Source organism: Leptonychotes weddellii, chromosome 8 (genome assembly GCF_054177405.1).
Source record: "Leptonychotes weddellii isolate Sample4059 chromosome 8, ASM5417740v2, whole genome shotgun sequence".
NCBI classification, from domain to species: Eukaryota; Metazoa; Chordata; class Mammalia; order Carnivora; family Phocidae; genus Leptonychotes; species Leptonychotes weddellii.
The window spans coordinates 99,980,902-99,995,323 of NC_138376.1; the positions used below are offsets into that span (position 1 = coordinate 99,980,902).

The window sequence follows — 14,422 nt, forward strand, 5'->3', positions numbered from 1 at the left end:
TTTTTTTTTTAAACTTTTTACCTTAAAAAAAATAACTCATTCCTATTATTGTAGGAAAGCGCATTAATAAAGTATTCTATAAACTGGCCTTCAAGTTTAAACTCTTGTACTCCTGGGAAAGGTATAGTTTTGTTTTCTTTGCTGCAAGCCTTCTTTCTCATGGGTGGCTGAAATGCAGAAAGAATTGAATTCTATTTTGTAATGTGCTAGATTCTCACTTGAAAAGTCAGGCTTGCTTTTTGCCTCCATAGCAATTGGTGTTTTTTTTTTTGGTTGTTAACCTTGAAATGATCCTCAAGTATCTTTCAGCTTGAGTTAAGTCTCATGGAGCTATTTTTATCTCCATTCCTTGATGCTGTGATCCATTTATCTTACCCAATCACTCTTATTGTTCATCTTTTTATATTTAGTCACCAGTTAACTCCATTAAAAGAAAAAATTTTTTTTTTGGTTGACAGATGTATTCCTTTTCTTCTGGCCTTGTTCTTTTCACATTAGGAGCGTATTTTATAGACTCATGGAATATTAGCCTGAAAGGGTATTGACTCCTTTTCATTTTTGCTTTTTATATCCAATACACTCTCAGTGATATGCCTTTCTTTCAAAATAGAAATAATTTCTCTCATTTGCTGAGTCTTTACTATATGTCAGACACTGGGATAAGCATTTTAAAAATATCATGTGATCCTTACAACAATCTTGTTAACTTGATTTCACCAAGATTATAGAGCTAGTCAGTGGCAGAGCAGGAATTTGAATCCATGTTTATCAGACTTTTAAACTCACCCTCTTGACCATGACCCTCTCCTCTGTATTAGGAGGCAAAAGATCCAGGGTCACTGTCTGATGCTGCCCTTCTCTCATAGAGTGGCTTTGGGCATGTCAGGCTTCTGTTTCCTCACCTTAAGGATAGCTACCTCCTAGCACTGTTTTGAAACTAAAATGAAGCAAGGCAGTTGGAGGTCTTGGTCTCACTTCTGTCTCTGGCTTGAAGGGCTAGGAATGAGTCAGGCAAGAGGTCAGTGGTAACTTATGCTGTTGGCTTGTCGATTTAGCATTTCCAGACTTGGAAATAGGAACCCCACTCAGAGTGGGATCTGAGTCTGAAAGCAGCAGAGAGGGAGTACTTCTCCTTTTGTCTAGGACTTGCCCTGCTTGGTCAGCCTACCATACAGTGGTTCCACTGGGTCTTAACGGAATGGTCCTGTAGGAAGCAGTTCTCACACTCCATGGAGGTGAGGACGTCTCTTTCTACTAGGAGACTTCGTGGTTGGTTTAGATGATGTTCCCTATACTGAACATTTATTGTCTTGATTTTGTGTGAAACATCGGAGGATATTTCTTTCAGGATCACCTTTATCAGAAATGACTTCTTACAAGGGTTAATCTTCCACTTCACTTTTTCCTACCTTAAGCCAAATCAGGAATTTTAATACCTGTGTTCTCAACCAGAATTGACAGACATGGTGGGCAAATTTGTAGTGGCAGGTTTCTACTTTGGATAACTACATTATTATTTATTGCACTTCATTTCAAGAAAATCTGCAAGAATATGCTGTATTGACAAACCTTTCACAGTTTCTGACACAGTGTCCATGCTGAGTGAGTGAATTCCATATGGTAAATCATAATCGTAAATAGGAGGCAGGCCTCTACTACCCATTCCCCAGGTATCAGCCTAAGAAAAATATTCCTCGTTTGATAATTGTCTAGCAGATGCAATCACAATAAAACCATACATATTTCCACCAAGTTATTTCTCTTACTACTGACACCTAACATTTTCTTGCTTCCGATATTGAGGAAGCCCAGAAATACACATCCCTGATAGTCACAAAACAGTAAAAGCCAGTTAGTTTCTAGACAAAGTAAAAAGATTCCTAATCATACCTCACTTTTGCAAGGATGAGTAAGAACTAGGCTTGGAAATCCTCCCCGGGCTGTTCTGTGCCCAATGGTACAGAACTGAGTAGCAGTGAAGAACTGTGGAAGCACAAAACCAGAAGCCAAAGGGGAGTGGACAAGGACTTTGGTAAATTTTCATTTCAGGGAACTTCAAAACATACAGAAAACTCCTGTAAAAGTGTTATTTTTCAGGCAGATAAATAGTTTGATAGGAGGGCGGTAAGAAATATGACTCTAGTAAAATGACGGTGGCAGAAATGTCTTCCAGAACAAAGGGTTTGTTTTATGAAGCACATTGTGCACATTCAGACCTACTCTTCCTTACTCATGGCACTGAGCCAGCTACTTGAGCCAAAGTCTTTTGCATTTATTTTAGTCTGATCACATGTTAAAAATAAAAACCTGGAGTCACATTTCTATGCAATTTAAGGACTCAGGTACACATTCACCCAACTGAAGTTGTTTTCTCTGTTTTTTTGGATGTCCCCATCCTAGCTAACACTATTATTTTCTGAAGAGATGGGATGTTCTGTGGCTGGGAAACTCTACTTTTGCTCCATTCATCAGAAAACACCATCGGGCCTCAGGACATCAGTCAGCATGAAAGAATCAGTAAAAGTGAGGAAAGTCTGAAGTGAAAGATGTGGAGTTCTTACTAGTTTTAGAATGATGTACGTGTGTAGGCCTGTTTATAGCATCAGCTTCAAAGACATGCAGAAGCCACCAGAAATATGGGAGCTTTAGGGGTTTTAGTCATTTCTTTAGAATGGCTCAGTTGTTTTTCTAAAGAATAATGATGTAGCAACATTAGAAATGAGCTGAATAAGACAGCTTTAGCAGGAAATCGAATAGAACTATGGTGAAAGAGGGAACGTTGGCAAGTGTTAATAGAATAGGAACAGTTGTATCATAAATGTACCACTTTGGAAAAGACTGACACTTCAGTGGCAAGCAATCAGAGGACAAGTCAAAAAGTAGGCTCTATGGTTTCAGTCTCCTGTGGAACTGGAAATCTCACCATTTCATACTAGCCTGCCTCACAGAAGATTGTACAAATATCATATTTCAAATACTTGCTAAACTCTTGGTAGTGTCTGAAATTAAGAAATGTTTTTAAGTTACCCCATATTTATGCTAACCAAAAACATCCTGAACTCTGGGAAATTTAAAAAGAATAAAAGAATAAAAACAAACTGGTTCAGGCTTATATATATGGCTCATAACAGATACTCGGTAAAGCAGGATGAGGTCCTAAAACCTTATAACCAGTTATATGAGATTCATTGAATTAAATGGGGCAAGAGGTACCATGATGGATTTTTAAATATTATTTGAAGAATTGAAATGTTTCATGTGGAACAGACAGATGTTTCTGTATGAGCTCACTCAGGTGGAACCAGGACCAGGGTGTGTTAGCTCCAATAAGACAGACTTTTTTTCCCCCTAATAGTTACTTCTAAGTTACTTTCTAATACTCAGAGCATTTCACAATTCAGATTAGGCTAGTTTAAAAGAAAAGTTATTGAAGAACCACAGTAGAACAATAGGAAATAAATTTTTAAGAAGTTGTGCCACTTGTAATAGCAACAGAAAACTTCAGATACAGAGGAATAAATTTAACAAAATATATGCAAGACCTATACATGAAAATGACAAAAGAGCAAAGAGGAATAGTAAAGTCCCAAAGAAATGGAGCGATATACCTTGTTTTTGGATCGGGGGACTGGATATTGTGAGGATGTCATTTCTCAGAACCAAATTGGTCTACATCCAGCAGTAATCGCCATGTCTAAATCCTAGCATTTTTTTTACAAGCTGATTCTAAATTTTATATGGAAATGCAAAGAGGTAAGGATAGCCAAGGCAGTCTTGAAGAAGAACTAGATCACAGACATCAGGACACTTGTAAAGTGGTGGTAATTAAGACCTATAGGTTGGTGTAAAGAGACCAGTGGAACAGAGTAGAGAATCTGGAGACACACATTTATATTTATGGTAAAGCTGGCCCTGCATGCAGTACAGTGGGGAAAGGATGTCTTTTCAATCAATCATGTTTGGGGAATTAGCAATCCATGTGGGAAAAAACATCAGGAATGTCGAGCCTTATCTCACCCTGTACAAAAATAAAGTTCAGCTAGATTGTGAGGGTAAAATATGAAGTACTTAGCGGAAAACAGAGGAGACTAACTTTAGGACCTTGAAGTAAGCAAGGATTTCTTCAGTAGACATACAAGACTGTATTAAGGGAGTACAAAGGAAGACAAGAGTGGGAGATGTTAATAAGACAGATTTTTGTATTTCCAACAAAGGATTCCTATCCAGAGTATATATAGATAACTTCTACAAATCAGTAAGAAAAACGCAAGATGACCCAATGGAAAAAAATGGGCATAAAACATAAGTATTTCACAAAGGAGGTTCCCCATTTGGCCAATAAACTTGGGGAAAGATTGTCAACTTCATGAGTCATCAGACAGATGCAATTATAACCACGATGTGATACCATAGCAAATTCAAATTCATAGCAAATTCATAAATGGTTAAAATGAAAAAGGTAGACAATACCGTATGTTACTGAGGATACACAGGATTTGTAACACTCTTACACTATTAGTGGATGCATATCGTGCAACTATTTTGGAACACTGGCAGAATTTGCTAAAGTTGAATGTACACAAACACTGTAAGTTCAGAATTTCACTCCTCAGTATGTATATACAACAGAGGCATATACATATGTTCAGGAAAAGACATGTACAAGAATGCTCATAGCAGCACTGTTGGTAATAGCCAAAAATTAAAAACAACTCAACTGTCCATTAATTCCAAATTAACTGTGGAATATTCATAACAATGAAAAACCATACAGCCAAGAGCAGGTGAGCTACAACCACATACAGCAAGCAATGTGGGTGAGTCTCACAAACATGCTCTTGAAAGAAAGAAGCCAGACACCAAGGTTTTCATCTAAATGTAATTCAGAAGCAGGGTAAAGAACCTATGGTGTTGGAAGTCAGGAAAGGGGTTACCCTTGCCGGCTGGGGTGTGATTAGAAGGGGACACAAGGAGGCTCTTGGTGTGCTGCCATATTGTTTCTTGGACCTGGTGTTGGGTACATGGGTGTGTTCACTTTGTGAAAATTCTTTGAGCTGTACATTTACGATTTGTCTACTTTTCTGTAAATCTTACTCTTCAAAGAAAAAAACCTTAAAATATTCTTAGAGATACAAAATAGCTTAAAATGTTCTCAGAGATTCAAAAGCCTAAACTAGGTAACCATTTGGCAAAGATAGGTGGTAGAATTGAAGTATCATTGTAACTGTGAGCCGGTGTAGGGGTGGAGGAGAGTAAATGTTAGGGGAGGTGCCTTTCTTCTGACGGGCTTTGAGTAAGTAGTTTTCAGAGAAGATTTACGTTCTAAAGGATCTTAAGGAGATAATTATTGACAAACTTTAGAAGTCCCAGTGACAATAAAATCATTTGCTAAAAAATGGTGATTTTAAGCTCTTCACACCCAGAGCTTACCTGGGTGTGAAGAACATGGAAGTAAATAGGCTTGGATTCAGAAGATCTGGCAGATAAATGGAATATTCTGTACCTTTAATTTTGATCTCCACCAATATAAGAATGACAAAAGCATTTGCCTTTCTATGGTTTTATTTTTATTGCAATAATTTCATATCCCTGTCAAAAAAAATAAGTTGGCTATTTATTTTTTATTTTTTAAAAGATTTTATTTATTTATTTGGCACAGAGAGTGAGAGAGAGAGAGATCACAAGTAGGCAGAATGGCAGGCAGAGGGAGAGGGAGAAGCAAGCTCCCCACTGAGCAGGGAGCCCGATGCGGGACTCGATCCCAGGACCCCGGGATCATGACCTGAGCCAAAGGCAGACGCTGAACCGACTGAGCCACCCAGGCGCCGTAAGTTGGCTATTTAAAAAGTCAACATGATTAGTAAACAGAAACTGAAAGAATGTGGGACTGAGATAAAAGGGAAAGAGGTGTAGAAACACAGGGTAACCACAGTGGCTGGACTTGAGCACACAACTTGGCCGTTACCTTTAGGACATCCACAGCTGAAAGGGAAACCAAACTATTTCCTGAGGTGAGAGGCAACTACCTTCCATGAAACATTAAAGAGGCAGCTTTGCTAACGTGACACATCTTCCATAATGGGTGATGCAGCAAACATGTGAGTTGAATGTACAGGTTGTTTCTTAACGGTGACCTTCAGTAATGAAAAAGGAAGGTGTAATTATTCAGTGAATAGAATGTTGAAAGGAAGCAATGCTTTACCTAAGCGCCCCCCCAACTCATTATTTGGGGGAGACACATGGCATTTGGGGCTTTTTTTTTTTTTTTTTTGCTGCTTTTTCAGAGTGTGATTTCCCATTTGTGTCAATCAAGCAGGTGCCCGGGAAGAACCGAGCATACAGCAGGCACAGCGTCGATCGGCTGTCTTTCTGTCCTTTAAGTCCCCGATTCCATGTCTGCCCTTACGCTGGGAGCAGCAGAGCAAACTTCTTCCCACCGTAGCTGGGATCCCTGCCAGTAAAGTTTCCAAATGGAGCACAGATGAGGTATATTTTATTTTCTTTGTCTGCCAGGGACAGGATATAGCAGTAGGTCCTTCAGGGATGGATACAATGAATGCAAGAGGGGTTGAATCTTTTTTTCTGAAAGAGAAGAAATTGTTCTGAGAAGAGCAACTAAAACATATAGGAGAAATACTTTGAACCTGTAGCACTTAGATTCTGACTTCTTTTTTAAACGGGAATTTTCATCTTATTTTTGACAGGTGTCAGAATTCATACAGAGCTTACCTGGGTGTGAAGAACATGGAAAGGTATTTAAAGATGAAGTAAGTATTCCACTAAATGGCAGTATGTTACTTAATGGGATCAAAGCACCGAAATGCAATGAATGGTGAAATAGTTTGAATTGGCAGAAGAGGGAAGAAATGGATTGTGTCGAAATTGACAAATTGGTATGGAGTTGTCTAAAAAGCAGTATTAGTCATTTGTATGAAAATGTCTTTGTATAAGATTAGATGCAGCGGGAATGTTTGTACCATTTTATGATGCTCCACAGCGATAGCACTAGGTTAATTATTTAAAAAAAAAAAAAAAGCGAAGTGGGGGGTGCCTGGGTGTCTCACGGTTGAGTCGGTTGAGTATTCAACTCTTGATCTCAGCTCAGGTCTTGATTTCAGCTCAGGTCCTGATCTGGGGTCGTGGGTTCAGGCCCACCATGGGGCCTACTTATACACACACACGCACAACACATACACCACACATACCACACACACATACACACACACAGGAAACTTAATAGCATGCATTTACATAATTTATAGCACAGAGAGAAATAAGCAACATTTTATTTTTAATAATATGAAATGAGTTCCCTTTATTTTATTTTCAAACATCATTTTAACAAGACTGAAATTCATTTAATGTTATAATAAATATTACTGTTATTGCTAAAGTAACCCCTTAGATCTTATACCTATCTCAGTAATGTTTGTAATAACTGATATTCATTACAGTCTGCAGTTGGGAGATTATTACATTAGTTGTTTTCATCTGCCTGCCCAAAACTTCACTATAAGAGATGATTAATAATGTTATGACCCATATTGAGCATTAGAACAAAAAAGAAATTGGCTTTAACTACATAGAAGTAATGCTGTTTGAGTACAGCAGGAGACTCTTTTCACTAGAGACCTTTCAAAATAAGCCCCTTACCAGTCAGCTCCTCCAAGTAGAGCAGTCAATTATCAGTCTCATCTTGGCTACCGGAAGGTAGAAAGAAGACCAAGTAATTTCAGAAGGCTTTCTCCACATCTGCTGTCTACAGTTATAAGTATATATGCCTTGTTTGCCTCTGTGTTTAGCCTCAGCAGCTAAGAATAGCACACTTTCAATTAAGAGCCTTGCAAGAGTATCAGGACAGCTAAGAACCCAAACACTGGGCATCAGTGTAGTGACACTAAGAGATATCATTATGCTTTAGATGGATGCCCATTAAGACATACAGGGATCTGATTTTTGACATCCTTTTTTTTTCTGATTGAATGCTTTTTTCTTTTTTTTAGTTGATCTTTTTTTTTTTTTTGATTTAGTGGTTTTTAGTTGATCTTTAATTGACAGTTATTCAGATTTTGAGTTTCTTTCCTTAATGCCTAAATTCTAAGTGTCGTTCGTGGACCACTGTCCATTACTTTTCAGTCCCTGAACAGATTTAGACACCTGCAGGGAGCTGCTGTTCTTTCTTTGAAAAAACAGGTAGTTATTACCTGTGAAAATGATAAAACATTTTTAAAAATAAATTTATAGTACATCCATTTTGTAAATCCTATTTTTGGTTCTGTTGATATCCAGACAATCTATGTGGATTTGCTTGGTTACTTGAAGATTCAAGTTCAAATTCAAATATGATATTTCTTTGAATACATTTTCTCTTCATGGCATATTATCGCTGGAGATGTTCCTCAGGCACCAGTATCCTCAGTGTCCTTCTTGTGAGGAGTGAGACGGTGAATGTTCATTGTCCACATGGATCATTCCCATATTCATTCATTCCTGTAGTCATTCATCCTGTAATTTCTTGCAAAATTCATGTCTCACAAGGTTAGCAGGTGTTGGTTTTAAGGCCTAGAAGTAAACCATAAATCTGACTAAAGTCTAGTAAGTGATCTCTAGGGGGAACAGTACAGGGGGTGTTAGGATGGGCCGTTATTTGAACCATCCTTGATTTCACTTTCTCTTACACACTCCACATCTAATCTGTTGAAAATCCTACTGGGTGTATTTTAAAAAACATGTAGGGATTCTGGCTGTTTCTCTACCTTCACCACCTCCACTCTGGTCTGAGCCACCATCATCTCCCACCTGGATTAATGCCATCACCTCCTGAGCAGTCTCCCTCCTTCTGCTTTTGCTCCTCTACAATCTGTTCCCAGCCTAGCCAGGGGGATTCTGCTAAAAATAAGTGCGATCATGTCACTCTTCCATTCCTAGACTTCCAGTAGTAAATCAGAATAAAAGCAAAAATCCTCACAAGGGCCTGCAATCTGATACCCAAGACCTCGAGAGAGGTGAGAACCTCCTGACCTCTGTCTCCTCCATCCCTAGCTTACACTGTTCCACATGCTGGCCTCCTTGCCATTCTCTGAATCATCCAGGCACATCCTGGCTCTTCCCTACGCGGAGTGTTCTTCCTCCAGACATTCACGCGGCACACTCCCTCTGCTCCCTTGCTACCTTCTCAATCATCCATTGCCGCCCCTGCTGCCCAGTCATCTCCCCACCCAGCTGTCTTCTTCATAGCATGAGTCATCTTTTAGAATGTGTTACTGTCACTTCATTACTAATTAATTTGCTTATCTCTTACATTTTTTGCTCACAGTCTATCTTTGACTACTAGAATGTAAACTTAACAAGGAGTTTTGGTTTCTTTCCTTGCTTGTTTTTGCCTATATCTGTTTTATTCTCTGCTGGATGCCCAGCCCCAAGAAGAGTGTCTGGAATATAGTAGATGTTTAAAAAGTTTTTGTTAAGTGAGCATGCTCATACCTTTACCCTCTGAGGAAGACAGCCAAACAGCATGTCACTGTGATTTGCAGAGTTAAAACATTGGGTAGAGAACCAGGGGTGCAAAGTAATAGTAATGAAATGGAAGGCCAGGACCCCGAGCTCCAAATCCTCTTTCGGAGTTTTGGGCCTTTCGCAAGATACTTCATCTCTGGAGTTAGACCAGTTTATATACATTACAAAAACAAACAGAAAACAAGCCCAGGATTACATGGCAGTGATCACTGTTCTTCGAAAGTATTTTCTCAAATTAAGTTTACTTCCTTCCAATACAGTCGCACTTTGAAGTAGCTTTTGTGAAATATACTGGCTGGCACTGGCCTCGGGATGACTTTTTCTTTCCTGGGGAACCTTCAAAACACTCTACCAGAACTTCACCTTCTCATCCCACTCCCAGCTTTCAGATCCCAGCCTTGCCGTTCTCGGACTCTTTCTTCTCATCAGTCATCTGTCATGTTAAATTCTTATGTAATCTCAAAAGGAGCCTCAGTAGGGCCCAAGGTCATAATAAACAATTCCGTCTTTGTAATGAGCTCCTTGGGAACCAGTATGTTAGTTGATATTTTCATTAATGACTTAGAAGACTTCTGTCGGACCATTTATTCTACCAAGGTCTGCCTTGGTTGAATCAAGTGTTAATAGATCTGCCTCTCTGCTTGACCTTGCTTGATCAGAGGACTGTCATAGCACAAACAAGTGAGACCAGAGCACATGTTCCCCAAAAAACAATGGAACATTTCTCCTACCTGCCACTGAACTTGTCTTCACTTGGAAATTTACATTGGAGTGTCTTTCCTTCCTAGTTTATGACAGTGGGATGTTTCCTTACTGAAACTTAGGAAACTTTTGCAAATAATTATTACTCCAGGTTGCATAAGATGGCCCTAGTTCTTACAGATTAAAAGGGTTTTCAGGCTTGTTGTATTTTTAGAGAAAAGAGGAAAATCTTAAACAGCTATTAAACTATATCAGCCTTTATTTGGTAAACTGTTTATAGAATTTGGAGTGGTATTGGTTTGCTAGGGCTGCCATGACAAAGAACCATAAACCAGTAGCTTAAACAGCAGAAATGTATTGTCCTCCTAGTTCTGGAGTCTGGAAGTCTAAAGAAGGCAAGAAGTCAAGGTGTTGGCAGGGTAGCTTCCTTCTGAGGGCGGAGGAAAAGGATCTGTTCCAGACCCGCCCCCCTGGCTTATTGATGGTGTTCTATCTTTGTCTTCACATCATCTTCCCTCTATATGTGTCTGTCTCTGTGTCCACATTTCCTTTTGTTATCAGGACATCAGTCATCTTGGATCACCCTACTCCAGTATGATCTCATCCTAACCAATTACTGCAGTAACCCTGTTTCCAAATAAGTCACATGCTGAGGTTATTGGGGGTTAGGACTTCAGTGTATGAATTTGGGACAGACACAATCAACTCAAAACAGTACATTGCTGTCAAGGTTTCTGATGTACTCTGAGGCAGAGAGCAAACGTGTGTTTTACTGGTTTTTTGTTTTGTTTTTACTTTTTGTGTAAAATGGAAAAACTGGAAGAGAAACGAATTAATTTTTTTGAGGTGGTGGGATACCCCCAAACCTGAAAATTTTACAAAAAGACTATTCCTTTGTTCTGTCCACTAAACCAGACATCATCTTCTTCAGAGCTGTATCTTTAAACCTCAAAGTTTTCTATTCTGTGGAAGCACAGAATTTTAATCTCAGAAGAGACCCGGAGAGAGGAAGGATGTCGCTCACAGTTACCCGCCTAGTAGTAGTAGAACCAGCCTAGTCTGCCATTCTTCACACCATGTTTGCCACCTTCATCTGATGTGTTTCCATCTACACTGTTGATTGCCCTTGTTAGTTACTACTCTTTTTCTGTATATGAAGAGTAATTGTGGCCATTCTAAAAATGAATGCTATTTATTCACTAAATAAATAAAGTGAATGTTATTTATTTTTTTCATTGTGGAAAGTTAATTAAAAAAAATGTTAGAGTGCAGCTGACACGTTTGCCTGAATTCCTTTGTTTATATCCACAAACAGCTGTGTGCTTATTCTCCTCTCTCATTCGAAAACCTGCCATAATGGGAACTGGATCTAAGGCACCCCCGAGTTTTCCAAATTCTTCTTGACTCATTGCCTAAGTCAGAGTCATCACGGGGAGATATGGGCGTCATCTTCCATTTTCCTGCAGGCCGATTTTTCAGATGACTGAGTTTTTACTTTGCTTCCAGTCCACATTTGGTTATTGTCGGTAAGAAAGGTTCGTTAGTCGGGAATGTTCACACACATGAGCTCCATCTGTGCCATTCTCATGGTGTTGTGCAGAAGACAGCTGATAACTCAGCTTCGGCTATTTGCCACACCACCACATCCAATTGATTCATAATCTTCTTTGTCTTTTCTTCCCATTTTAGCAAATTGATGGAGAAGCCTTTCTGCTTATGACCCAAACAGACATTGTTAAAATTATGAGCATTAAGTTGGGCCCTGCTCTCAAAATTTTCAATTCTATCCTGATGTTCAAAGCTGCAGAGAAGAACTCTCACAATGAACTTTGAAGATGGTGAATTTTGAATACCATCAGCTTTCTGCTTTAAAGCTCATGTTTTATTCAAAGCACAAGGACAGTTATAACTCCTACACAAGAAGTCTCCAAAACTCAAAAGAGCGATGCTATCAGATTATTTATATTCCTCAAGAGACAATATATACGAATCCTTATGAAAGTCCTTCGGCTTTTAACCAAGTACTGTCTAACAGCGGTCATCCTTTGGTTCTGTTCACTGAGCTAAAATTTATCTTTGTACATCTTTTTGAGGCTGGGGGGTGGGGGGGAAGGGGACTTCGTTAATTATTTATGGTAAAAGGGGGGGATCGGAGTAAGAATTTTTGGCATTTTGTAAACATTGTTGAATTCTCTTTCATGCACACTATTTCTTTTTCAGTACTTTCAGAAACCTTTTTATATAATCCAACTTCAACTGAAACCAAATTAGTCAAAACCTGGCTGAGATTTGCCAGTGGGACTGTTACCTGTATTGTTCATTCTGTGCCATATTTTGAATTGCAACATTATGCTAAGTATAACTCTGCAAGTCATGATATTGCCTAACTGCTTGTCATAATTTGTTGAGGCTGAATGGTGGTAAAAATTACTTTTCTTTCAATCAGTGTTTTTACTTTTGCACGCATTATGAAATGTTAAACAAATTACTTTTCACCAGCATCTTTACTATAATTACCAAAAACATGTATATAAATAATGGAATTGAAAAATAAAATATATAAATAAATTAGGTGATGTATTTGAATGGCATCAATCTTATACATTGTGGTGCCCTATGTATTTACAGGAGTCCAGTGGTATCAAAGGAATATGCAGTTCTGTTGGTGGGGGGGATGTTTGTAAGGATCTTGAACTATTTATGAGATGATCTTGAGCTTCTCTCTAATTGCCAATGAAGTCACTGTGATGCTTTTCAGAGCTGAAGGGGTCGTTCTGTCGATGGAAACACTAATCCATAAAGAGCTCTGTCCCAGATCTTCTTCCTCTAGACCCAAAGATTTTCTTTGGGTCTGCTGAAGAGAGAGTATGTGGATTTTACTGAAAAGGTAGGGTGTGAGGGGGCAATAGCAGTCAACACAAAGATTCTAAATGCTCATAGATCCAGGGGGCAGCTTCCCAAAGCAATTATTCAAGAACCTCCATTTTGGAAAGATTCCTTTCTCTGTAGAACAGTTCACCTAAGTTTTATAAATGTACAGATGCACTTTAAATGAAAGCCCTTGATTACCTAGAAACTGCTAGCACTAGTGTTTCTTTTCTGAGAATGCCTTTCCAACACAAAAGGTAAATTATCTTATCAGCCTTTGGATGTAATGTCTACTTCTAGGATGGGCCATTTGTTCGAGGGCTATTATAAGGGTAGGAAGTAAGTTTGTAGCATGCTGTCTGAATTCTGGGGCAAGTTCCACCTCTCTCTTTAGTTGCCCTTATTTTTTCTGATGTAGGACTTCCTTTGATGTCCCCCGTTGGGAGTCTATTAGCAGTCCTTTGCATTTGTCATAATTCAAAAGGGCCGTGGCATCTGCAATGTCCCTTTCATTTCTTGCATGAGTCTGCTTAAATAAGTTTTTCGTTGTTGGGGTTTTTTTTTTCTTTTATGTTCTGTTCAGAATTTGTACATTCAAGTTGCACTTGTTATATCTGACATGAATGAAATAAAATCTTAATTGCAGATACTTTTTTTACATATGTATGATTTTTTTTTTTTTAGAAAGCTTGTCATACAGGCAAATGAGAGCAGGAACAATGTCAAAGGTTTGGGCATTACCTCGCTATGTAATGAATCTGCAGGATTCAAAATTGTCCAACTGTGTCCCAGGTGATGTGAAGAACAACAATAAATAAGTAAGTAAATAAGTAGAGACATTTTTAAAAAATCACAAACATTGTGTAAGCCAAATGGGACCTGTCTGCAGGTTGGAATATAACCATAGGCTGCCATTTTGCAACTTCTAGATTCAGTAGATGCAGACTCCAAAGTAAATAGAGTTATGTTAGTCAACAGTAGGAGTATTTACCAAGTGGCAGGGCCATGCTGGGCACTGGGGACAGATGCACCATGGAAAGAGATAATAAAGCTTAAGTGAATTTGCCCTCACGGTCACGTCTGCCATGTTTAGAGCCAAACCTCACTGCAAGGTTCCTGCAGCTCCACCCCAATCTCTTTCCCAGCCTATGGGAACAAAGAGAGGCTTTCATTGACCTTTAGCCACAGAGGCTGTGGACTTCCTAAGGAAAGGAATCTGTAAGAATTTGGTAAATTCATTTGGGACAGGAAGAATAAGACAGATTGTGGAACTAAAAAAAATTGGGGGGGATTTCAGGGAAATAAAGGAAAGTTTGTAAGGAACTAAAGGCACATT

At 38.9% G+C, this 14,422-nt stretch overlaps 1 protein-coding gene across 8 annotated transcripts in view; it reads left to right on the forward strand.

Moving 5' to 3' along the window:
• The window catches only part of L3MBTL3 (L3MBTL histone methyl-lysine binding protein 3), a 120,553-nt gene extending 106,818 nt beyond the window's left edge, over positions 1-13,735 (forward strand). For 6 of the 8 annotated variants that reach the window (XM_031031603.2, XM_031031605.2, XM_081828992.1 and 3 more), the window contains 3 exons: positions 6,314-6,486; positions 6,705-6,767; positions 11,908-13,735. In XM_031031603.2, coding sequence (XP_030887463.1) covers positions 6,314-6,486; positions 6,705-6,767; positions 11,908-12,051 — 380 coding nt within the window. In that variant the 3' untranslated portion in view covers positions 12,052-13,735. The remainder of the gene's footprint in view (positions 1-6,313; positions 6,487-6,704; positions 6,768-11,907) is intronic. The other 2 variants (XM_006736654.3, XM_006736655.3) reach the window with 1 other exon arrangement.
• Positions 13,736-14,422: the final 687 nt, after the last annotated feature.